The 26253-nt window shown below is 55.5% G+C and overlaps 1 protein-coding gene across 3 annotated transcripts in view; it reads right to left on the bottom strand.

Annotated features, from left to right (window-relative positions):
- Positions 1–26253, bottom strand: part of ZCCHC7 (zinc finger CCHC-type containing 7) — a 142096-nt gene that overhangs the window by 35804 nt on the left and 80039 nt on the right. For 2 of the 3 annotated variants that reach the window (XM_082074746.1, XM_082074747.1), the window contains 3 exons: positions 8702–8745; positions 7473–7595; positions 6862–7032 (listed from right to left, as the gene is read on the bottom strand). In XM_082074746.1, coding sequence (XP_081930872.1) covers positions 6862–7032; positions 7473–7595; positions 8702–8745 — 338 coding nt within the window. The remainder of the gene's footprint in view (positions 1–6861; positions 7033–7472; positions 7596–8701; positions 8746–26253) is intronic. The other variant, XM_082074748.1, reaches the window with a different exon arrangement.

The following is a 26253-nucleotide window of genomic DNA, read 5'->3' as shown; positions in this document are numbered from 1 at the left end:
GGCTCGCTCGGGGACGCCGGCAGGTCTGGCGCCCGCCCTCCCGCCACCCTTTGGGACTGTCACCGCACCCGCCCTCGGCTGCAGCCCAACACGGAGCAGAAGGTCACGCTGCTGCCGCTACCTGCCGGTTTTACCTCCCGGCTGCTCTCCAGCTTTTGGGTCATTATTACCCGGTTCTGATAACGGGTTAGAACTCACAGGTTACAGTAATCCTAACAGTCTCTTCAGTTTCCCACCACACAGCAAGAGTTCGGTGCAGGAGCGTCCCCGGTTTGTCCCCTGTGAATGCCACATGCAAACAAGTATCTGCAGGTTGCCAGCAGTGCCCGAACCTGGCCCAGCGTTCCCTGCACGGCTCGATCGCCGCTGCCCTGACGCGCTCTTGCTCTGGCGTGAGGGATCATTTCCGCTGAGATCCACCGGCGAAGCGCCGCGCGCCTCGAGCCGCTGGACCGCGGCAGCTCCGAACACGAGCCTCTGTGACCCCAGGCGGCCCGAAGAGCAGAGCAAACACACGCTCTGATGCTCCCGGTCACCTGCACAGCCTGGGCAGGGCTTGAATTTGGGGACAGAGGAGTCCTCATTCTTTACAGAGGAGAATTTTACTTTAAGAGAACTGACTTAATAAAGTGTGTAAAACAGAAAAGGTGGAAAGAGATGCAAATAACGGTTATAGTTCTGTCTAACTGCTTACCAGAAAGGGGGTGCAGAAATGCGCCGTTCACGTTTTCTAAAGTAATGGCACTGTGCACCTGTTTTTAACAGCTCTCAGCAAAAGTACAGCTAGACGAGGAACACCCATTTTACATTTCTGACATTCAAATACCACAGGAAACAGCAAACTCGCGGCTGTGCTGGGCATCCTCTGCTTGCTCCAAATACCGTTTCCTATGTAACCAACTCCCACTTTCCGTCCCCAGCTCCTCCCGCTCGGGGCGGCACCAGGACACGTCCCGCGGGACGGGACGGACACACGGACACGCGGTCCCGCTCCGGCACCCGGAACCGCTCCGTCCTCCACCCACACCCCGTGTCCCGGGATCTGCAATGGGGCTGAGTTCTCGGAGCACGAGCGACACCGGGACAAGAGTAACTCTGATCAACATCTGTGTGCAGCGAGAGGGAGGAGACGGCACAGGATCTCTGTCCTTCCTGGACCAAACAGAACAAATAAAGCTGGAGGAGACATCTAGGAACAGATTCAAACACTGCCAAATGTCAAAAACCCAGCGTTTAGGGTAACTGAACAGGTATATTTGGAAGACAGACATTTAAGCTGCTGCCTTCAGATAGAAAATTAAGAAGGAATGTACGCTGATGCTATCACAGCTTGTCTTTTACCCTATCTTTCTGTGTTTAATTTGCGAAAAAATATCATAAATGTTAATTGCTATGTACAGGACATGTACGACAACAGTAACATCATACAAGGCTAAAATAGATAAAGGTATGTTTAATCACACTTTAATTTTAATCTGTGTTTTATTTTAGCAGACTGTATCAATCTACTTCTGTCTCTCTCCTCAGTCCTCACGGCACAACCGGTGCCACCAAAAGCTCCAGGGGAATCACTGACGGAATACGGCGAATATTCCACCTGACCCTGCGGAACACGGGGACAGATCCTCACGTTCCAGTCGCACCCGAACCGCCGCAGAGCGGGTGACGGTCAGTGCAGAGCCGGCACCGCCGTCCAGGCCAGGCTCTAACGCGCGGCTCGGCGCCCGTGTTCCTGCGGGTGCACACGGACGGGCTGGGCAGGGGCTGTGCACACACACACACACACACACACACACACACACACACGGACGGGCTGGGCAGGGGCTGTGCACACACACACACACACACACACACACACACACACACACGGATGGGCTGGGCAGGGGCTGTGCACACACACACACACACACACACACGGACGGGCTGGGCAGGGGCTGTGCACACACACACACACACACGGACGGACGGGCTGGGCAGGGCGCTGTGCACACACACACACACACACACACGGACGGGCTGGGCAGGGGCTGTGCACACACACACACACACACACACACACAGACGGGCTGGGCAGGGCGCTGTGCACACACACACACACACACACACGGACGGGCTGGGCAGGGCGCTGTGCACACACACACACACACACACACACACGGACGGGCTGGGCAGGGGCTGTGCACACACACACACACACACACACACACGGACGGGCTGGGCAGGGGCTGTGCACACACACACACACACACACACACACGGACGGGCTGGGCAGGGGCTGTGCACACACACACACACACACACACACACACACACACACGGACGGGCTGGGCAGGGGCTGTGCACACACACACACACACACACACACACGGACGGGCTGGGCAGGGCGCTGTGCACACACACACACACACACACACACACGGACGGGCTGGGCAGGGCGCTGTGCACACACACACACACACACACACACACGGACGGGCTGGGCAGGGCGCTGTGCACACACACACACACACACACACACACACACACACACACGGACGGGCTGGGCAGGGGCTGTGCACACACACACACACACACACACACGGACGGGCTGGGCAGGGGCTGTGCACACACACACACACACACACACACACGGACGGGCTGGGCAGGGGCTGTGCACACACACACACACACACACACACACGGACGGGCTGGGCAGGGGCTGTGCACACACACACACACACACACACACACGGACGGGCTGGGCAGGGGCTGTGCACACACACACACACACACACACACACACGGACGGGCTGGGCAGGGCGCTGTGCACACACACACACACACACACACACACACACGGGCTGGGCAGGGCGCTGTGCACACACACACACACACACACACACACACACACACACACACACGGACGGGCTGGGCAGGGGCTGTGCACACACACACACACACACACACACGGACGGGCTGGGCAGGGCGCTGTGCACACACACACACACACACACACACACACGGACGGGCTGGGCAGGGCGCTGTGCACACACACACACACACACACGGACGGACGGGCTGGGCAGGGGCTGTGCACACACACACACACACACACACACACGGACGGGCTGGGCAGGGCGCTGTGCACACACACACACACACACACACACACGGACGGGCTGGGCAGGGCGCTGTGCACACACACACACACACACACACACGGACGGGCTGGGCAGGGGCTGTGCACACACACACACACACACACACACGGACGGGCTGGGCAGGGCGCTGTGCACACACACACACACACACACACACACACACACACGGACGGGCTGGGCAGGGGCTGTGCACACACACACACACACACACACACGGACGGGCTGGGCAGGGGCTGTGCACACACACACACACACACACACACACACGGACGGGCTGGGCAGGGGCTGTGCACACACACACACACACACACACACACGGATGGACGGGCTGGGCAGGGCGCTGTGCACACACACACACACACACACACACACACACACGGACGGGCTGGGCAGGGCGCTGTGCACACACACACACACACACACACACGGACGGGCTGGGCAGGGGCTGTGCACACACACACACACACGGATGGACGGGCTGGGCAGGGCGCTGTGCACACACACACACACACACACACACACACACACACACACACACGGGCTGGGCAGGGCGCTGTGCACACACACACACACACACACACACACGGACGGGCTGGGCAGGGGCTGTGCACACACACACACACACACACACACGGACGGACGGGCTGGGCAGGGCGCTGTGCACACACACACACACACACACACACACACACACACACACACACACGGACGGGCTGGGCAGGGGCTGTGCACACACACACACACACACACACACACACACACACACACACGGACGGGCTGGGCAGGGGCTGTGCACACACACACACACACACACACACACGGACGGGCTGGGCAGGGCGCTGTGCACACACACACACACACACACACACGGACGGGCTGGGCAGGGGCTGTGCACACACACACACACACGGATGGACGGGCTGGGCAGGGCGCTGTGCACACACACACACACACACACACACACACACACACACACACACGGGCTGGGCAGGGCGCTGTGCGCACACACACACACACACACACACACACACACACACACGGGCTGGGCAGGGCGCTGTGCACACACACACACACACACACACACACACACACACACACGTACGGGCTGGGCAGGGGCTGTGCACACACACACACACACACACACACACACACACACGGACGGGCTGGGCAGGGGCTGTGCACACACACACACACACACGGACGGGCTGGGCAGGGCGCTGTGCACACACACACACACACACACACACACACACACACACACGGGCTGGGCAGGGCGCTGTGCACGTGCACGAGCACGTAAACAAGACCTTCCCAAGTGTCACTCTTCTCCTGAAGTGATAACATCACTGCAATATACTTGTGCCCGCCTGTAACTGCACAGATCGTTCATGGTAAATACAGTTACTAACCTTCTAAATTTTGCTTCTTTGGCCAAACTCCTTTACTCTTCTACCAAACTTCCAACTCCTATAGCATTTAACACTTTCTTACGAATAACAAAGAATGCTTTTTGCCAGAATAGTTCATCCTGCACCAAAACTGACCTGAAATTATTCCTCCAGGAAGCAAAAATTCAAAATCCAGTGGTGCCCAGATTTGGGTTACACCACGCTTAAAAATAAAAGTTGCTGGTTTGTGAATTCTCTAAATTGTAATAAAAAACCTGCTGTTTATACATACAGATGTATTTTGAAATACTGATTGAAGGCTCTACTTAGGCTGGATGATGCTTGTAATAACTTCAAATGCTGCTGTTCAAGACCTTTACCTTCCCATCACCGCGCGCGGTGGCTCAGGACACCACGTTCCTCGCCCGCGGTTCCTGCGGTTGGTGCAGAACTGACCAAACACACCGTGTGGAACCACAGAACCACAGATGGTTTGTGCTGCAGGGCCCTCCCCAGCCCCCCTGCCATGACAGGGACACCTTCACCAGCTCAGGGTGCTCAGAGCCCGTCCAGCCTGGCCTGGGATGTCTCAGGGACGGTTCATCCACCACCTCTCTGGGTACCTGGCACAGGCTCTCACCACCCTCAGGACAACAATTCCTTCCTCATGTCTAATCTAAACCTTCACTCTTGCAGTCTGAAGCCGTCACCCCGGTCCTGTCACTGCGGCCCCCGTGTGAACCTCTCTTGTCCTTCCTTCCCCCGTGAACCCCCTTGGCAGTAACAACAACTGGGGGCAGACCAGGAGCAAAACAGTTTGTGCTTGTTTCAAAATGCATTCAGAAGGACTGAAGCGATACTTTTAAGAACGGAGATCGTGCTCTGAAAAGTGTGTTTCCATAATTGTACTGTTCAACAGTTTTGACATAGAAAGTCTCAGCCAAACGAAGTCCCAGCTCGCCCCAGCGCAGAACACGCCGCGTGGGACGCCCTGGGACACACCGCGGTGTCCTTACACAACACAAACATTTTTAGCATTTTTGGTTTTTGTCACACCGGTTTTGTGACAAAGTTACTCATTTCTCCAAGACAATTCCGAATCCTCCGTAAATTCTGATAGCAGAATGCATGTGTGTTGTGGGGCCTCCATCTCCCCACAAAACAAATGGGAACGTTGCTCCCACGGCACTGGAACAGGCAGCCAAGCGTCTGGTGGGAAATAAACCAGATATCGGCTCCTTTAGAAGACGATGGGAGCAGCTTTGCACAATCAGCTGTCAGAACCGTTTCTGCTGTGAACACAGATGCGCGCTCGCTCGCGCCTCTGAAGCGCCGTGTCCTCGGCGCGGGGCGCGGATCCGCGTGCGCTCGCGGCAGAGGCGCCGGACACCGCGCGGGCACCGCGGCTGCCGGCAGCACGGGCGGCGGAAAACGGGGTGTCCAGGGACAGCAGCGGCGATGGAAGCACCAGCGTGTCCTCCTGGGATGGGACCGAACACCAGCAGGTTCCAGACGTTAAATGTTTGTATCAATGTTTTTTTCTTAATAGTAGAGCGCACAGTTTTGCAACTGTTCCACTCCACATATCCCCTTAGAGCGTGTGCGTTACAGGCCTGTACTTGGGGATACAGACACAGAGAGACAACCGATTTCAATGTTCTTTTTCTCTTTGCGTTTTCATAAATAACAGAGGACGCTACTGAAGAGCAGGGACAAACCAAGCTGTGGCACGTGAACGTGGTTGGACACCCGCTTCCTTATATACTGACCCCAGACACGACTTCTATTTATCTGTAGTTGCATAAGAAATAAAGTGTGCCATTTCCACTTTGTTCATAAAGTACACTCGTAGTGTCAAATACAGCACACGTATAAATGCCTCTCAAACCCATCCAGACATCAGTTTAAACCTCTAATAATATTTTCATTGAAGAATATGTGATCACAGTGAAAAAACACGTATCTGGAGTTCTCGGAGCATCAGAGCTGCTCTTTCTTCTCGCTGGCGTGCCTGCACCACACCACGTCTCCCGGTTCCAACCGTCCTGCACCTTCCACTCAACAGAAGCGAGGACGTTTTCACCACCTTCACTAACCTGGACAAAACCCAGCTAAAGAGCGAGCGTTTACAGCACTCGGGGTGTTTTCTTTGAGCCACTCTTCACAACAACTGTGACACTGTTAGATAAGGACCAACTACAATATTTCACATGCTTATGCAAATACAAACTATGTAAAATCAAAGAAAATAGGAAAGCAGTGTGGTAGCTGTAGGTTCGTTCTCTGACAGACACGCGGCGGCGGTGGCGGAGCCGCGGCGCGGCCGTACTCACGTCGGCGTAGTGTCCCCTCCTGCGGCAGCGGCTGCAGAGCTTGCTCCAGCAGGCGCGCTCCAGGCACTGCCGCGAGCAGTGCCCGGGCAGGCAGCAGTTCAGGCAGAAGCGCGCGGGGCAGCCGCCCTGCAGGTGACCTCGTCCCCCACACAGGCAGCACGGCGGGACCTTCTGCGGAGACAGAAACACAGCTGCGTCAGGAGAGAGCGCCTCCAAAGAGCACGGACAAGTTAAAAATCAACACAGGAAGTGAAGAAGAAACCACCCCGAATGAATGTCTACTGCTTTCCAGAACTGCAGGGATTACAAGCACAACAAAAGCAGAGACCTCCACGAAACAGACAGATCTTGCGCAAGTCACCCTCCCACCCGCATCCCCGGGCGACGCTGCCGCGGCGAGCGCAGCGCAGCGCGGCGACAACCGGCACCCCCGGGCGACGCTGCCGGCGGCGAGCGCAGCGCAGCGCGGCGACAACCGGCACCCCCGGGCGACGCTGCCGGCGGCGAGCGCAGCGCAGCGCGGCGACAACCGGCACCCCCGGGCGACGCTGCCGGCGGCGAGCGCAGCGCAGCGCGGCGACAACCGGCGCGGCGGCGAGCGGCGGCGTTACCTTGGGCGCGGGGCAGCTCTTGGACAGGTGTCCGGCGCGGCCGCAGTTGCGGCAGGTGACGGCCTTGTCGGCGCTGTAGTACCGCGCGCCGCGCCGCGCGCCCCCGCGGTTCGAGATCTGCGCCTGCGGCGGGAGAAAACAGTCAGCGCTGGGCCCGCGCTCCGCGTCTCCTGCAGCTCCACGCGCCAAAGGCCATCGCTGGCAGCGGTGACAGACACCCAGCTCTGTGCACGTGCCGCTTACAGACCAGGCTTGAGCTGGGCAGTTCTGTCACAGGGAGCCCTGCGCTGCCTGCAGGAAAAGCGCTGCCTCGTGCAAACTCCCACTTCAGGACTTTATCTTTTTTGCTATTTGAATTCGTAGTTATGAAGATTTACTTTCCATTGATTAGACAAGACATTTTCACTCTCTACGCTATTTCATAACAAACTGGAATTTTTCCCAGAATACGAATATAAATACCATTAATTGTAAATGCAAGTTACATGTTCCCTTGCACACATTAAAGGAAACTTCTTGGACAAAGTACAATGCTATATAAGTCCAGACCCAACCTGCAATTTGCAATTGTAAAGAAAGATTTAAAAAGGAAAAAGAAGGAAAAAAGAGAAGCTGGAAACCACTGTCCCCAGTGACCTCACACACACTTTGTGCCGGCAGACAACTGAAAAACCTACACCTTCAAACTCTATTGCTCAGGAAACACCACCATTTCAAAAATGAAAATAACCTGGGGCACGTGAGCAGAAGAGCAACAAAAATACCATTTCTCTTCAGGAAAAGTCTGTTAATGTCTGGATTTTATAATTTTTACTGAACGCCGGGAAGTGAAATGGAAGGAGTTGGGCCAGAGCTGAACCTTGTGCTCTGGGAGGCGGTGGCACCAGCGGGAGGGTCCCGGTGACACGCTGGTGCCACAGGAGGGTCCTGGTGACACCCCCGCGTCCCAGGAGGGCCCTGGTGACGCCCCGGTGCCACAGGAGGGTCCTGGTGACACCCCCGCGTCCCAGGAGGGCCCCGGTGACGCCCCGGTGCCACAGGAGGGTCCTGGTGATGCCGCGGTGCCCCAGGAGGGTCCTGGTGACACGCTGGTCAGGGACACCGCACACTGGGACCCTCCCCCTGCCGCACAAAAACCTGCAGACTGACTTTTCATCCCCTTTTCTTCGCTCTGCTCGTTGATAAACATAAACACAAAGAACTGTGAACAACTTGGTTGTCTGTGTTACCTCTAAGTCTTTATTAGAGATGGACCAGTCCACATCCACGTCTCCTGAAAAACAGAAATAAAATTAATTATATTCAATATATATTAATATTTTTCAATAATATATTCAACATTGTGTTGATTGCACTTATTGAAACAGATAATAGACTTTGAATGTACAAAACTGGACAAACTAGTTCTGTCTTCAGTACAGGAAAGCTGTGGAGCTGCCCGGCACCCAACCTGATTCACCCTAAAAGCAGCACACGTGCCTTTGGGTGGAATTGTTTGTCCAGCTCCAGCGCTGACCCGGTGTGAGCTCAGGGCAGGTTTGCCATGCCGAGCAGGGACCAGGGCCGGTTTGCCGTTCCCAGGTGTGAGCTCAGGGCAGTTTGCCGTTCCGGGCCGGTTTGCCGTTCCGGGCAGTTTGCCGTTCCGGGCAGTTTGCCGTTCGGGCAGGTCTGCCGTTCCGGGCCGGTTTGCCGTTCGGGCCGGTTTGCCGTTCGGGCTGGTTTGCCGTTCCGGGCAGGTCTGCCGTTCCGGGCTGGTTTGCCGTTCGGGCAGGTCTGCCGTTCCGGGCTGGTTTGCCGTTCGGGCAGGTCTGCCGTTCCGGGCAGGTCTGCCGTTCCGGGCAGGTCTGCCGTTCCGGGCAGGTTTGCCGTTCCGGGCCGGTTTGCCGTTCGGGCAGGTCTGCCGTTCCGGGCCGGTTTGCCGTTCGGGCAGGTCTGCCGTTCGGGCAGGTCTGCCGTTCCGGGCCGGTTTGCCGTTCGGGCAGGTCTGCCGTTCCGGGCCGGTTTGCCGTTCGGGCAGGTCTGCCGTTCGGGCAGGTCTGCCGTTCCGGGCCGGTTTGCCGTTCGGGCAGGTTTGCCGTTCGGGCAGGTCTGCAGGTCTGCCGTTCCGGGCAGTTTGCCGTTCGGGCAGGTCTGCCGTTCCGGGCTCCGGCACAGACACGAGCCAGCGCCGCCGGCCCGCGCCCGGCCCGGTCCAGCAGAGCACGCGAACAGCGGCCGGCGCGGCGCCCACAACACCGTTCCGCTCCCTGCGGGTGTGCGGAACCGGCGTCCTCAGCTCTGCCTCCGACTGCTGAAGCCACAATGCCTTTATGCAGAACCACAGCAACTCAGACTGTAAGCTGAGTAACTCTATTGCAAACCAGGGTCTGGTAATGTGCAGTAAATCAGGACGACACAGTAAATTATCGGCTGTCACACCATAGCCTTCTCACACAGCCCTAGGACTGGCAGAAGTGAGAACACCAAAAAGGAAGTAAAAGGCCCTAAGCTGAAAGAACAAGGCTGCAGCGAGCGCTGCTGGAGAGCTCCGCGTTCACCGCGCTCAGCCCTGCCCTGCACCGTCACGGAGCGTTCGGGTCAGCAGGTGTTCACCTTGCCTGTACTTTACAGCAACCATTACAACTTGTGTGTAAATTAACCCTTTTCAATGGAAAGCACGCCATCCTGTTCCCACAATCCAAACCTGAACCATCTACATGTGTTGTGAACACAAATCACAAGAACATCAACATTTACAAACTACAAATACCCCAAACAAACCACAAAAAATTATCCAACCGATTTTGATTGTACTATTCAATTACAACAAAAAGCAAATGACTAGAAATCAAAATTGTATGATCTATACTATCAGCTTAACCCTTAGTTACTGAAAAAGTCCCTGGGTACGTCTCACGAACGCCCAGCGGGTGCTTTAGAGCGCGACACCCGCTTGCTGCTGGTTTCCACCCAGCAGTCAGGTCTAACACCGTCTGCTCTAACCCGAACACCTGAAATAGTTTTATTCTCGACACCCACTAATGCCGGCACCGCCACCGCCCCGCACAGAGGCGCCAATTGAGCCAACCGCTGCTCGTCGAGCAATCTGGACAATGTGTGGGAATGAAGTCACGGTACACGCAGAACTGACGCAGCACGAGTCCCAGCACAGGATCCCCGGCTCCTCCACCCAGCGTCACTCAGGACACCAACCATCACCCACAGCCGTGGGACCATCACCAACTGCTGTGGGACCATCACCCAATGCTGTGGGACCATCACCCACAGCCATGGGACCAACACCCACAGCCACGGGACCATCACCAACTGCTGTGGGACCATCACCCAATGCTGTGGGACCCTCACCCACAGCCACGGGACCATCACCAACTGCTGTGGGACCATCACCCAATGCTGTGGGACCATCACCCACAGCCGTGGGACCAACACCCACAGCCACGGGACCATCACCAACTGCTGTGGGACCATCACCCACAGCCACGGGACCATCACCCAATGCTGTGGGACCATCACCCACAGCCACGGGACCATCACCCAATGCTGTGGGACCATCACCCACAGCCACGGGACCATCACCAGCTGCTGTGGGACCATCACCCAATACTGTGGGACCACCAGCCGGTGCCGTGGGACCGTGTCTGTGTCCCTGAGCCGCTGCTCCGGACCCCGGTCCCCGCAGGGAGGACGGAGGGGACGGCGTCCCGCCCGGCCTGGTCACAGGAGGGGCCTTGTGCATGAGCCCAAGGGAAAGTCAGGCCTCTTGGTTCTAGTAATTAAAAGCGAAGCCAAGCACTGACGTATTTGAGGGCATTAGTTACTGCCTGAAGCCTGCTGAGGAAACTCACTCATACAGAAACAGATACCTGTAACCCAAACCCCAGCCGTGCAGTGGGTACTGTTTCACAGAAATGCACACCCAGAATGGTCGACGGGTTACCGATCAAAATTACCAGTGGATTAACCCCTGTTAATCACCAGGCACACCCTTCCTGAGGACAAACCAAATGAGTTTCTCTTCTTCACTGTCAAAATCCCCCGGTTCACAGGGGAAAACCATGACATAATGATTCAAATATTCCTAACGCTAGAAACGAAAGCTACTTAAATCAGAAAATAGATACAAGAGCTTTAATGCAGAATAAAATATTACAACAAAATCTTTCTTTACTAAATCCATTTAGTGACCTTAAAGTTAAGTTTAATTCACAACAGATTGGATAAGACTTTGTTTTTACTCACAATAAATACTTCAGACTGAAATACGTAGAAGCGTTTTGCTTCTCAACCAGCTCGAAATGTCGCTTTGGGGACACACAGAAAAATCTGCAACAATCCTTGTTGATTGTGGCATCGGCACCGTGTCACGAAACAAACCACAAAACGCGGCCGGCGCGCAGACGCCTCCCGGGGATGCCCGGCCTGAGCCAACGCGTGCCCCGGGCCCGCGGCCCCAGTCCCGTGTCATTTGTCCTGCGTCCCAAGTCCCGTGTCCCGTGTCTCTGTGTCATTTGTCCCGTGTCCCTGTGTCCCCGTGTCCCGTGTCCCACGTCCCGTGTCCCGCCGCTCGGCCCCGCGCTCGCCGGCACCAGGCCCTGTTCTCCCAGCCGGGGCCGGGTCTGGGCAGGTCGCGGGTTCCGCTTGCAGCCCCAGGGCCCCGAGGGAGGTTTTGGTCAGAACACAGACAGAAAACACCTGTGCTAAGACCGACAGGTTCCGCGATCAGCAGAGGGGCACGAGGGCGCGGCGGCGCGGGCAGCGGCTCCCGCGGGCTGGGCGCTCGGCGGCCTCTGTCCACCTCCCTCCTTCCTGCGGAGAAGCTGCACACGCAAAACTCGCATCGCTTACAGGGTCCTTTTTATTTTTAATAAAATTCCCTTCAACAACTTTGTGCTTTTATTCCTTCTCACCTGCATTTGTTAAAAGCAATCGCCTATTTAAGGTTATATGAATTTCCATACTTTGAGTAAAAAAAATACAACTGATTAGTCATATAAACTTCTTGTATTTATACTTTGACAAAACGGTTCTGTCAAAGTGCAGAACAGGGAAGAAGAGAAGGGAGAGCAGAGGATGCAAGATATATACCATGTAGGTGACAATGGGAGCTCCGCTCACGGTCCTTCCTTTACAAAGCGTTACGCCCCGGCTGTCCTGTGTCCCTGCACCACAGGATGGATGGTCAGCAGCAGCTTTGCTTTCTTCAATAACAGTTTTGAGAGATCACTGAGCTTCACGTTTCCCTCCAGCAGCACAAACCCGCGACGCAGCTCGCGGTGCAGCCGGAGCCGAGCGCGGCTCAGCGGGCGCTCCAGCCGCTCTCGCCAAAGCCAGGGCGCCCGCCAGACCCGAGGGACAGCCCGTCACCACCGAACAAAGCGCTGAGAGTGAACAAACGGCTCACAGCTCCCGTCTGCAGCAGAGCCCGCGTCTGCCCCGCACGACCCTCCAAATTCACACTGCTAGTGCAGTCTTTGGAGCCGGGAGAAAACGCATCGCGGTTCTGTGTGCCAGCTCAGCCTGCCCTGCGAGGGGGAGGTGACAACAACCCAGCAGTGTGCCACACAGAATGACAGATCGCGTCCCTACACCAGGTTTTGCAGGGCACAGAAATTCAGGTTTCTGTGGACTAGGATGCACTACACATCTTTCTCTTCTAGGAGGATGTACTCCAAGTAGCCCTATATCTATATATCTAGGTATCTATATATCTATATATATGGGAGGGTGGTGGATACACCCCCCACACCCCTCTGTCACCAGAAGTTTTTGAAGCGATCGTCTGCTGTGCAGCCAGCGCAGACCGACGGTGACGGAGCAGGAGCTGGTGCTGCCGGTGCTGCCGGAGCTGCTGCTGGAGCCGCCTGCAGCGAGCACAGCCCTGGGACACAGGGTCCCACCGCCCCATCGCTCCCCGTGGTCCCCATCGGTCCCATCGCTGCCCCCGGCTCCCATGGCCCCATTGCTCCTCGTGGCTCCCGTGGCTCCCGACGCCGGTGCTGCGCTCTGCACCGTTCCTCCCACGGCCCCGACCGCGTCCTGCGCCGGCGCTGGAGCCGCTGCGCTGGGCTTGTGTCTGGCGGCGCCGGGGGCACGGGCCGCGGGTACCGGGGCGGGACCGCAGCGGCCGGTGGGTGAGACCCGGTTACTCCAGTTAACCCCGCGCGAAGGATCCGAATGAGCTGCGGTGCTTTTCTGAGGCACTTCTAGGGATTTCTCAGCTTTGATGAGAAAAAAGCGATTCACTTAAAACAAGACACGTGCTGTTATAATGGATTACATGTCAGCATCTCCTTAACACAACTTTAAAAGAGATTCATAAACCCCCACAGAGGAATCAGTCGATGTAATCATTGACAGAAGTTCGACCCGAGAAATTTTCTCATGGCAAGGACAGACTCTCCTGCCTCTCCCCTTGGTATCTTACACAAATATACGTATATCTGCACAGTAATCTGCACATTTTTGTCAATGAGAAAATACCTGCAATACTTCAGTAACCTTTGTCTGGTCCAGCATGATGGTTTTGAAAAGCATCACAAAGCTGAAAAGACGACAGTGAACAAACTACAAAACCCACGTTGAAATTAATTAAAATGTAAGAAGTTGATAGAAGCAAAGGCAGCATTGGCCAAAAGCACACGAGACTTTACAAAGATAAAACCCGCACCTCTGAACAGTCTTGATTAGGTGAAAGAACGCCCAAGACCTATTAAAGTAACTTCAGGGGAGCAGAGCCAGCGCTCGGGAGCTCAACACACACGGACTGCGGTGCTTGACCAGGCAGGGCTGCGCGCTCTGTGCTGAGAGCAGACGGTGAGAGATACAGAACCGGGCAGGGGCTGGTGAGCCCGTCGCGCCCGGTTCTGCCCCGATCGGGCGCCCAGCGCCGCGCTCGGCCCCTCGTGCGCCGCGCCTCCCGCACCCCGCCCGCTCGCGGTCCCTCGCGCCCCCGCGCCTCCCGCACCCCGCCCGCTCGCGGTCCCCGCACCCCGCCCGCTCGCGGTCCCCGCGCCCCCGCCCGCTCGCGGTCCCCGCGCCCCCGCGCCTCCCGCACCCCGCCCGCTCGCGGTCCCCGCGCCCCCGCGCCTCCCGCACCCCGCCCGCTCGCGGTCCCCGCGCCCCGCCCGCTCGCGGTCCCCGCACCCCGCCCGCTCGCGGTCCCCCGCCCCCCGCCGCGCCGAGCGCTCCCACGCCGCGTTACGAGTTCCACACCCCACGCAGCAGCACAAGTGTGCGGTGACAAAAGCACAAGACAACTGCATAAATGGTATTATTGGGGAATACGTACACTACCAAATCGCTAAAACGCACAGACACGCTGAGGCACACACGCAGTGTGCCGTTTCCATTATGTAAGCACGCATAATTTTCTGTCTGTTTTCCGCCTCCTGCTACAAACGCCGCTTCCTCCAGCCCGGCCGCTGCTCCTTGTGCTAATTCACAACACTCGGCGGCTCATGATTTTCAAAGCTTAGCACAACATTTGCAGAACAAAGTAAGTTTTTCTCTCTTTTTGGTGGGTACAAGTATGGGGACCACAGGAACAGTTAAATTCATGGCATGGTTGGTCTACCACACAGTCGGGGGAATTCTTTAAATAGAGCCTGTCACTCTCTCTGCCCATCAATGGGATTTCCTTCTCAAACTGCTGATTCGTTCAGGTACACAACAGAGGAAATTTCAGTTAACCTTTGTTTCACCCCGGGGAAAAATCTGTCTGAAAAGTATAAAATGAATAGATTAAAAAAAAAGAAAGAAAAGCTGCGGGGTTATTCTTCCCAGTGTTCACAGCAGCCAGAGCCAAACGGCGAAAAGGAGGCAAGCACGGACATTTTATTCCCACCAGAGAATAAGGTATAATATATGATTCAGAAATTCCATTGTCTATACTGTGATTTCTAATTTAGAGAAGGAAAGACGGAACACAAATCTATTGTTCTCATCGAGTGCTTCAAGAATTCACTTTTTGACTATTTCCTATATGACTGAAAAAGGAATAATAGGTTACTTTGAAGAGAAAGCCTTTTTAGCTATTTGATTAAGTTGTCTTAAATACCTTTTAGATTCCAGCAATCCTTGGTGAAGAGACAAATAATAAACGCTGGCTCAGAATTACATACAGAGGTAAAATCAAAGGTGAAGTCAAAAAACAAAGGGCAGTTTCAGGATAGATTGCTGCCAAAAATGGCCTTAGCCTGCTCTAAGCTATTCATTAGAAACAAAACAAAACAACAAATGCTCTGAGATACAATTATAATTTCAAAACAGGAGTAATAACGTTCATTTTCCGGCATCCTCCGTCTGACACCATCCCCGGTGCTGATTTGGTCCTAGTGGGCCCGGCAGAGCCGCGGCGACTCCGGCACCAGCTCCGCGGGTTTGGCGCGGGTGGAACCGGCGCCCTGGGCACCTCACCAGCGCGGCTCTGTGGCACTGAGCCCGGCACAGCGGCACACCCGGCACACCCGGGCGCCGCCGTGGGCGCTGTGCAGGGCTGGCCGGCACAGCCCTGCGCCGCGGCCTCCACGGCTCTGGCAGCTGCGCCGTGGCCGGATCCCCATCTGTCACCAGCAGCCACACCAGCGCACACGCCTCGTGCCGAGCCCGGTACGGGTTCCGGCATACAGCCGGCTAGAATCCTTCCCAGTTAACAGCCGATGAGGACTGTTGTTTCACCCTCAAGTATCATTTAACAGCAAATCCACAGCTGCATCTTGGCAGTATATTCTGGCAACACATTGCACCTTCTTCCACCAACACAGACCAGAGCAGATATAAAGGAGTGAACCAAGCCCACGGAGCTCGTTCTGCTGAGGCTCGTGGTGCCCGATCGGCACAGCCACCAGGTCCGAGATGCGCCAACAACAGCCGGCGCTGCCCCTGCAGGGACGGACCCACAGTCGGCTCCAGGGAAATGGGTCATCAGCCCGCAGCTGAACCACAGACCTGGCGCCAACAACCACCGGCTGTGTCCTGGAAACAGCACGGCTGTCACCAGCACGAAATGTGGAATTAGGAACAGTGATGTTGGTGAATATCCAGAGCACATGAAGCTTAACTGGGGCTTCGCTTGCCTCTACTTTTGCCCTGAAATTCCAAAAATCCTTAACCTAGGAAAATAAAGAAAAAATCAGATTTAAACACAGGCTGATAATCAGTCTTTGTGTATGGGCCAGAGCTTCAGTTCAGCTTCCCTTTGTGCTGATAACCTGGCCCGGGGTGCACAGACGAGCTAAACCAAAGACCAGCTAAACCAAAGAAAGCCCAGCTAAACCACTGCAGTTCTGATGATTCCTTCCCACCTGAGGCCAGACCAGCTCCCACACGGCAAGTGGGGAACAACAAGAGCAGCTCCGGGATGGGCAGAACCGCACGGGGTGTCTGGATGGGATGGGCAGAACCACACGGGGTGTCTGGATGGGGTAGAACCGCACGGGGTGTTTGGATGGGGTAGAACCACATGGGGTATTTGGATGGGCAGAACCGCACGGGGTGTCTGGATGGGGTAGAACCGCACGGGGTATTTGGATGGGCAGAACCGCATGGGGTGTCTGGACGGGGCAGCCCCGGGGGGCACCCAGAGCAGCTCTCGGTGCTTCCACCTGCTCCCAAAGAACTTCATGTCTAGAGAACAAACTACAACAACAACCAGACATGGGGGCTTTACCCTGGTTTGGCACTTCTGCTGTTTGTAAGAGCAGCAATTTATAAACTGCTATCACAACCAGACTTTGGCCATGGATGCAGCTTCCCAAGGTTTCGAAATGCTGCACATCACGTGATGGGTTCACAGATGTGAAGGAGGAGAAGCCCGAGCACTTCTAGAGACACAGCTGGAAACGTGGATGCCCTGGTACCAGGGCACAATGCTGCCAACAAGGTCCACGGGTTTCCAAGGCAGCACAGCGCTCGGATGTGACCAACAGTGGTCTAAAACTACAGCAGAACATGAAACAGGCATTCACCTGCTCACCGAGCCCCACGAAGGCCGACTGAAAGCAGGCTCTGGAGGGGGCAGTGGTGCGAGAGCAGAGCCGCAGCTGGAGCCAGAGCCAACACGGAGCCCTGAACGGGCAAAGTCCTGTTGGGTCTATCCCGAGTGCATTTTTGTGATATTCCTGAGGATTATGGCGAAGACGGACTAGGTAACACATGCACAAGGCTCCTGAAAACATTAATGCTGAAAGGAATATTTCTGTAATTCAGGAACAGAAATTAGCATCACCCCGTGGATTTCCCAGAGATCAGCGGTCTGTCCCAGCAAAGCTGCTCGTTTGTCAGTGGTGAGGATCAGAACTGCACCCTGGGCACTCTGCACGCTGAACCTTCACCCCTCGCTCTGGTGGGAGAGCGAAGACGTGTGAACGATCGGTAACACGGCGCGGGGCGGCCGGCGGCCACGGGCGCCGGTGCGGCCGAGGACGTGCCACAGCACACTGCTTCCCGGAGAAAACTCACGGTCAACGCTCCGCTCCAGCGACGGGCTCCCCGAGCTCCGCGACACCGCGCAGGCGGGTCCCTCGGTCCGCAAGCACCAGCACAGCGGAGAGCCCGGAGGATCCTCTCGCCGCCCCCGGGGTCCGAGTGCGCGCCCGGCGCCACGGACACTGTGCTTGTCCTGACAAGGGACGAGGAGCCCTGCAGACCTCGAAAAGCAAAGCACCGAACGGCGGGGGCGTGGAGACCCGTTCTCTGAGGCCGTGTCCCCAGGCGCCGCGGGCACAGGGCGAAGAGCCACGAACACGCTGGGCCTCCCCATTTCGGTCCTCGCCTCCTGCCCAATCTGGTTCCTCAGGACAAAGGCGCCTTTCTGTTGGGAACACAGACAGCCAGGACAGACGGCTTCTCACGATCGCGCTCGCAACAGCAACACAGAGCTTTCCAGAAACCCACCACGTCCATACTAAGAGGGACAGCTGCAAGGTGATGAACACTGACGCGGCCTTGCTAAAGAACTGCTGATTCTGACTGTCCGGAGCAGGGCTGTCCTCACAGCGAGGGGCACGGGGGGAAGGGCGTCACTCTGTGCTCTCCCCAACGAAAGCAGAAAGTGGGGAAAGGGAAACGTGGTCTGTGTTCACCATCGGCAAATGACGGTTCTCACAGACGGCGACAGGGTTCTGCCCCGACTGCCCCGCTCCTCTGGACGGCGGCGCACACATCCCGCTCCGGCACCGGGAGAACACGCACTTTTGTACCGTTAATCAGATAAAACGTGTTTGTTAAATAGGGTTTACTTAATGTTTTTCCCATTGTTTTTTACTTTTAATTTTTTATGGTTTCTAATGTACGTAATATATTAGCACGCTACTACACGCACATAAGTTATAAATAAACAAACACGCGTAGACGGGGGACGCGCTCAGACGCCTCTGCTGGCGGGTGATCGGGGCTCGGCCAGCGTGGGCGCTCTCCCCGAACAGCTGCCGCGGTGAACCCGCACGTCCTCGCGTCGCCCCCTCCCCAGACCCCACTTCATATGGAACATCACGTCAATTCAGCACACACGCTGCCTTTTCACAAGAAAAGCTGGAGATGTGGTGTAACCGAAACTGACACCAACACGGCTGGTCCAAAGTGCCTCGGACAATCCCAAAGGTGTTTATTTGCACTTTTGAGTGTTTGTCCTGTGGTTTCTCTTTTTTTCTTTTTTTGGAGTGGCTTTTTGTTTGTGGTTGTTTTTTCTGTTGTTTTTCCCCTCCTTAAACAGACATCACAGCAACAGGAAAACCTTCTGACTTCCACCAAGAGCGATGCATCTTAATTACGCTGTTGCAATGAATGACAACCTCCTAGACCTGCTAAATTCGCGTCCTGTAGCACGACGAGCGTTCAGACACGGGAGGCTGCGGGGGGCACCGCGGGGGGACGTGTGGGCACTGCGTGGGCTTTGCATGTACATTGCGTGTGCATTGCGTGTGCATTGCGTGTGCATTGTGTGTGCATTGCGTGTGCATTGCGTGTGCATTGCGTGTGCACTGTGTGCACATAGTGTGGGAATTGCGTGCGCACTGCGTGCACATTGTGTGTGCATTGCATGGGCTGTCTCTGTGCCTGTTCCCCCTCGGGCTGTCTCGGTCTCTGTCTCTGTCTGTCTGTCTGTCTCTGTCTGCCTGTCTCTGTCTGTCTGTCTCTGTCTGTCTCTGTCCCTGTCTGTCTGTCTCTGTCTGTCTGTCTCTGTCTGTCTCTGTCCCTGTCTGTCTGTCTCTGTCTGTCTCTGTCTGTCTGTCTCTGTCTCTGTCTGTCTCTGTCTGTCTGTCTGTCTCTGTCTGTCTGTCTCTGTCTCTGTCTGTCTCTGTCTCTGTCTGTCTGTCTCTGTCTGTCTGTCTCTGTCTCCGTCTCTGTCTGTCTCTGTCTGTCTGTCTCTGTCTCGGTCTCTGTCTCTGTCTGTCTGTCTGTCTCTGTCTGTCTGTCTCTGTCTCTGTCTGTCTCTGTCTGTCTGTCTCTGTCTGTCTGTCTGTCTCTGTCTCTGTCTGTCTCTGTCTGTCTGTCTGTCTCTGTCTGTCTGTCTCTGTCTCTGTCTGTCTCTGTCTGTCTGTCTGTCTCTGTCTGTCTGTCTCTGTCTGTCTGTCTCTGTCTCTGTCTGTCTCTGTCTCTGTCTGTCTCTGTCTGTCTGTCTCTGTCTCGGTCTCTGTCTCTGTCTGTCTGTCTGTCTCTGTCTGTCTGTCTCTGTCTCTGTCTGTCTCTGTCTGTCTGTCTCTGTCTGTCTGTCTCTGTCTCTGTCTGTCTCTGTCTGTCTGTCTCTGTCTGTCTATCTCTGTCTGTCTCTGTCTGTCTGTCTCTGTCTGTCTGTCTCTGTCTCCGTCTCTGTCTGTCTCTGTCTGTCTGTCTCTGTCTCTGTCTGTTTCTGTCTGTCTGTCTCTGTCTGTCTGTCTCGCCGGGCCTGCTCCGCCATCCCCAGCCTGGTCGGTCCCACGCCGCGCCGGCTCAGCGCGGGATCACCGCGTCTGAAAGGCGGCACCGAATTTGTTTCCGATCCCAGGACGGGTGGAAGCACTTTACCGGGATCCTCTCCGATCGCTGCCGGGGGGCGCGGGGGCGCATGGGGCTGACGCCCTCCGCCGTGTGCCGCAGTCAGACAGTACAGCGCTTGCACTCTGAACACACCGCTCAACAAGTTCCGACGGCGGCAAACCGCGGTGCTCTTAGGCATAAACAATATATCCTGTGCTCGGCTTTCTACTTAGAGAGAAATTAAGCGTAAATGTAGTTTGTGCCCGACGCGCCCACTGCGCTGACAACCACTGCAGCCTGTCCGCGCTGACAGTCAGAGTCCTGCTCTGGAAACAGGGCACCCAAAGAACGCAAGTTGTCCATTCAGATAAATGACCGAGGGAGAATAAACTCGAGACGGGGAGAAGAGCCCGAGGTGAAGCAGCGCGGGAGCTGCAGGGGCGCCCGGCGCCCCAGCCTGCGCCGGCACATCCGCTGCCGCACAACCGCTGCCGCACAACCAACCGCTGCCGCACAACCGCTGCTGCACAACCACCACGGCACAACTGCTGCGGCACAACTGCTGCTGCACAACCGCTGCAGCACAACTGCTGCTGCACAACTGCTGCCGCACAACCAACCACTGCCACACAACCGCTGCGGCACAACCACTGCGGTACAACCGCTGCCGCACAACCAACCGCTGCCACACAACCGCTGCCGCACAACCGCTGCTGCACAACCAACCGCTGCCACACAACCGCTGCGGCACAACCACTGCGGCACAACCGCTGCGGCACAACCACTGCGGTACAACTGCTGCCGCACAACCAACCGCTGCCGCACAACCGCTGCTGCACAACCAACTGCTGCCACACAACCGCTGCCGCACAACCAACTTCTGCAGCACAACCGCTGCCACACAACCAACTGCTGCGGCACAACCGCTGCAGCACAACCAACCACTGCCACACAACTGCTGCGGCACAACCACTGCGGCACAACTGCTGCGGCACAACCGCTGCTGCACAACTGCTGCTGCACAACCGCTGCTGCACAACCACTGCCGCACAACCGCTGCCGCACAACCGCTGCCACACAACCAACTGCTGCCATGCAACCGCTGCGGCACAACTGCTGCGGCACAACCAACCTCTGCCACACAACCAACCGCTGCCACACAACCAACCGCTGCAGCACAACCAACCACTGTGGCACAACCAAACACTGCTACACAACCGCTGCAGCACAACCGCTGCCACACAACCGCTGCGGCACAACCAACTGCTGCTGCACAACTGCTGCCACACAACCGCTGCGGCACAACCAACCGCTGCGGCACAACCAACCGCTGCGGCACAACCAACCGCTGCGGCACCAGCCCCGCGCGGACTTGGAGCGGTTGCACCCTGGGAGCGCGGCAGCCTCTGCTGACACGAACACCGGAACGCTCGGTGTTTAGCTGCAGGTCACTACGGCAAAACCGCACTTAGGGCACCCAGCAGCGCTTTTCCGGACACGAACAGAACTGGAGGGTGAACTAAACACCAACTCTTCCCACTGAATTCAACGTACTGCAACTCTCAGCTTTCTCCTGTTCCTTTAGGAAACTGCTATGCACTTCATATTTGTAATTTCATTGAATTTATAACGCTTTGTTTGATGTAAGCATTTTTAATGTTGATTTTCAAGCAGCTAATATTTTTTAAATGCAGTTATTTAATTCAGTGCAATAACTTCATGTGTGGGACTGAAACGTTTGTACTGAGCTGAAACACATTTGAAGTTGTGTCTGAAGTCATTCTCTCCTGATAAGGACCGACCGATCTGACCAGTTTAGCTGACACACCTCACGTCGAAGTCCCTCACAATGGTCGCTGCAGTAGGGTTACGATTCCACTATGCAAAATTACTGAATATACTTTCATATTGTAAGTCAGGGTGATAACTTCTGAAATCTTTGATTCAGGTGTCCCCTTCATCCGGACAAGAGCGAGCAGTGTCTAGCCGATGATTAAAGGGCTGGTGGCGACGTGGATTCTGCTTCTACCTGGCAACACTCAAAAAAACCAACTAGTCCTATCACCGAAAAAGTTATCAATGCCTCATTTACAATGTGCAACCGACCAAGTTTCCTGAGCAGTGTGGTAGCTCATTGCCGCTTTAAAAACAAATAATACAGACACTGTGTCTAACGCGCACTGTCTTTCACCAGGCAGTGAGCACAGGGAAGGAGACGAGAAGATCAGAACAGAGCAGAGCAGAACAGAACAGAACGGAACGGAACGGAATGGAACAGGACAGAACAGAACGGAACAGAATGGAACGGAAATGGAATGGAACGGAAATGGAACAGAACAGAACAGAACAGAATAGAGCAGAGCAGAACAGAGCAGAGCGGAGCGGAACGGAATGGAACATAACAGAGCAGAGCAGAACAGAACAGAACAGAACAGAACAGAGCAGAGCAGAACGGAACAGAGCAGAATGGAACAGAACAGAACAGAACAGAACAGAACAGAACAGAACAGAACAGAACAGAATGGAACGGAACGGAACAGAACAGAACAGAGCAGAACAGAGCAGAACGGAATAGAGCAGAGCAGAGCAGAACGGAACGGAACGGAATGGAACGAAATGGAATGGAATGGAACGAAATGGAACAGAACAGAACAAAACAGAACAGAACAGAATAGAGCAGAGCAGAACAGAACAGAGCAGAACAGAACAGAGCAGAATGGAACAGAACAGAACAGAACAGAATAGAGCAGAACAGAACAGAACGGAACAAAATGGAATGGAATGGAATGGAATGAAATGGAACAGAACAAAACAGAACAGAACAGAATAGAGCAGAGCAGAACAGAATAGAGCAGAACAGAACGGAACGAAATGGAATGGAATGGAACGAAATGGAACAGAACAGAACAGAACAGAACAAAACAGAACAAAACAGAACAGAACAGAGCAGAGCAGAGCAGAGCAGAGCAGAGCAGAACAGAACAGAACGGAACAGAACAGAACGGAATGGAACAGAACAGAACAGAACAGAACAGAACAGAACGGAACAGAGCAGAGCAGAGCAGAACAGAACAGAGCAGAGCAGAACAGAACAGAGCAGAACGGAACAGAGCAGAACAGACCAGAGCAGAACAGAACAGAGCAGAACGGAACAGAACAGAACAGAACAGAACAGAACAGAACAGAACAGAACAGAACAGAACAGAGCAGAACAGAACGGAACAGAGCAGAACAGAACAGAACGGAACGGAACGGAACGGAACAGAGCAGAGCAGAGCAGAACAGAACAGAACAGAACAGAGCAGAACAGAGCAGAACAGAACAGAACAGAGCAGAACAGAACAGAACAGAACAGAACAGAGCAGAACAGAGCAGAGCAGAGCAGAACAGAACAGAACAGAACAGAACAGAACAGAGCAGAGCAGAACAGAACAGAACAGAACAGAACAGAACAGAACAGAGCAGAGCAGAACAGAACAGAACAGAACAGAACAGAACAGAACAGAACAGAACAGAACAGAGCAGAGCAGAGCAGAGCAGAACAGAATAGAACAGAACAGAACAGAACAGAACAGAACAGAACAGAACAGAACAGAACAGAACAGAACAGAACAGAACAGAACAGAACAGAGCAGAACAGAGCAGAGCAGAGCAGAACAGAACAGAACAGAACAGAACAGAACAGAGCAGAGCAGAACAGAACAGAACAGAACAGAACAGAACAGAACAGAACAGAACAGAGCAGAGCAGAGTAGAGCAGAATAGAGCAGAATAGAGCAGAGCAGAGCAGAACAGAACAGAACAGAACGTCCCGTGGGGCTCTGGACCCGCTGCGGCACCGGGACCTGCAGCGGCCGCGGGCTGAGGACGATCAGCCCGGCCTGAGGGCCCGAGGAGCCAGAGGTGGAACTCACGGCAAACTCTGCTGAGGGAGAAGCATCGAGCAGGCAGCTCCAGGAGCAGCTCGCGGGCTGTGCAGGGGGCGGAAGGTGCCCCAGGCCCAGCCGCCCGCCCCGGGCTGTCACCAAGCGCGGACGCGACTGGCGTGCGGGGTCCTGGTCCGGACTACACCCACCCGGGGGGCTCGCTCGGTGTGGTTTGTCAGGCACGGTCCTGCCCACAGCCCCTGGCACAGCATGGCTGGTGCTGGTTCTGGATCCAGCCCCAGACGTGCTCCCCGTGCTGCACCAGGTGCTTCTGGTGGAACACCCGCCAGCGCCGGGACCGCGGCCACCACGGCTGCGGCAGCGATGGACACTGGCACACTGGCACACACCGGCATGCACCAGAACACACCGGCACGCACTGGAACACACCGGCACACACTGGCACACATCGGCATTCACCAGCACACACTGGAACACACTGGCACACACTGACACACACCAGCATTCACCGGCACACACCAGCACACACCAGCATGCACTGGCACACACCAGCACGCACCAGAACACACCGGCACACACCAGCATGCACTGGCACACACCAGCACACAACGACACTCACCGGAACACACTGGCACACAATGGCACATGGGCCGGCACCGCCGCTGGGTCACACATGCTGTTCTCAATGTCACCAGATCTGGTTTCCATGCTGAGTGCACGTGGTTTAGAAACACAATGCAAATCCACATCACCAACTGGAAACCAGACTTACGAGACCCCTCCCATATACTCAGCTCCCAAAACGAAGGCAAGAGGGGCGGGAAGCACAGAGGTGCTCCCGCGAGTGCGTGCGGGTCCGGACCCTGCTGAGAGCAACCTTGAACAATTTCATTTCAAGCCACGCAGAAGTGCCGGGGCGCCGGAGCTCTGCGCCGTCCCGCCGAGCTCGGACCTGCGCCGGGCACCTGCTGCACGAGTTGAAAATCACGTATTAATTTTCAAGGAAATGTGAAGACAACACATTTGAAATCCATTATTTGTACATTTGCTGTAGTTTACTCCTGTGTTCGTGTGCGATCGATAGTTCACTGACACAGCAGGAAAAATGTGGTTGTATTTGTTTTAACAGAAGTGCGAATGGAAGTTGCAGGGGAAAGATGATTTGCAGTGTGTTACACAGCGAGGCTCGTCAAAGGGTTTTAAAGAGTTAAAATACCCTGTGTAAGCAGAAAGCCAGCGGCTTAACACAGACGAATCCAAGTGCACAAACTGTTCAAAACAAGCTGATCACATCGCTGAGCAGCAACATCAGAATGTAAGGAAACGTGTGGCACAGCTATTCAGCCTGAGGAGGGAACGCACAGCCGGCCTCCCTCTGGGAAACGTAAAGAGAAACATTAACTGCCCGCCTGAAAATAACGTATCTGCGGATGTGAAGAAACACTCGTTTTCTTTTCTGCCTCCGTGGCTGACGACAAGCCCTTTGAATTCCACACCTGCCCGCAGCCCTCACCACTGCCGCGTTTCATTACAGTGACGGTCACACTCCCACTTCCAGCCGTTCCAAAATCCCGGCAGCCCCCCCCGCGGTCCGGCTCGGCTCGAGCACCCGGCACGCGGCTCTCGGGGTGTCCGGCGCTGCTCCGCGGCGCGGGCGGCGTGGGGCGCGCGGACCCTGGGCAGGCGCGGCCCAGGCAGCGCTCATGCGCGTCCGGTGACCCCGGCGCTTCATTACAGACAATAACCGCAACTTTGAACTGTACAAAAGTGCTCAAATATCCAAAATGCCTGATTTCTGTAGTCTCCAATTATTTTATGAAGTGCAAAAGAAACTTCCATTTAAATTCCCTGATTTTGAGTTGCAGTGACTCGTGTGTGGATTCCCCGCATACCCGGTGTGACCCTGTCACACGGTGCCCGAGGGGCCGCGCGGGGACGAA

Source organism: Streptopelia decaocto (genome assembly GCF_964273445.1).
Source record: "Streptopelia decaocto genome assembly, chromosome: Z".
Classification (NCBI taxonomy): domain Eukaryota; kingdom Metazoa; phylum Chordata; class Aves; order Columbiformes; family Columbidae; genus Streptopelia; species Streptopelia decaocto.
The sequence above is the reverse complement of the archived record's forward strand: the minus strand, read 5'-3'. Positions and strand labels throughout refer to the sequence as shown.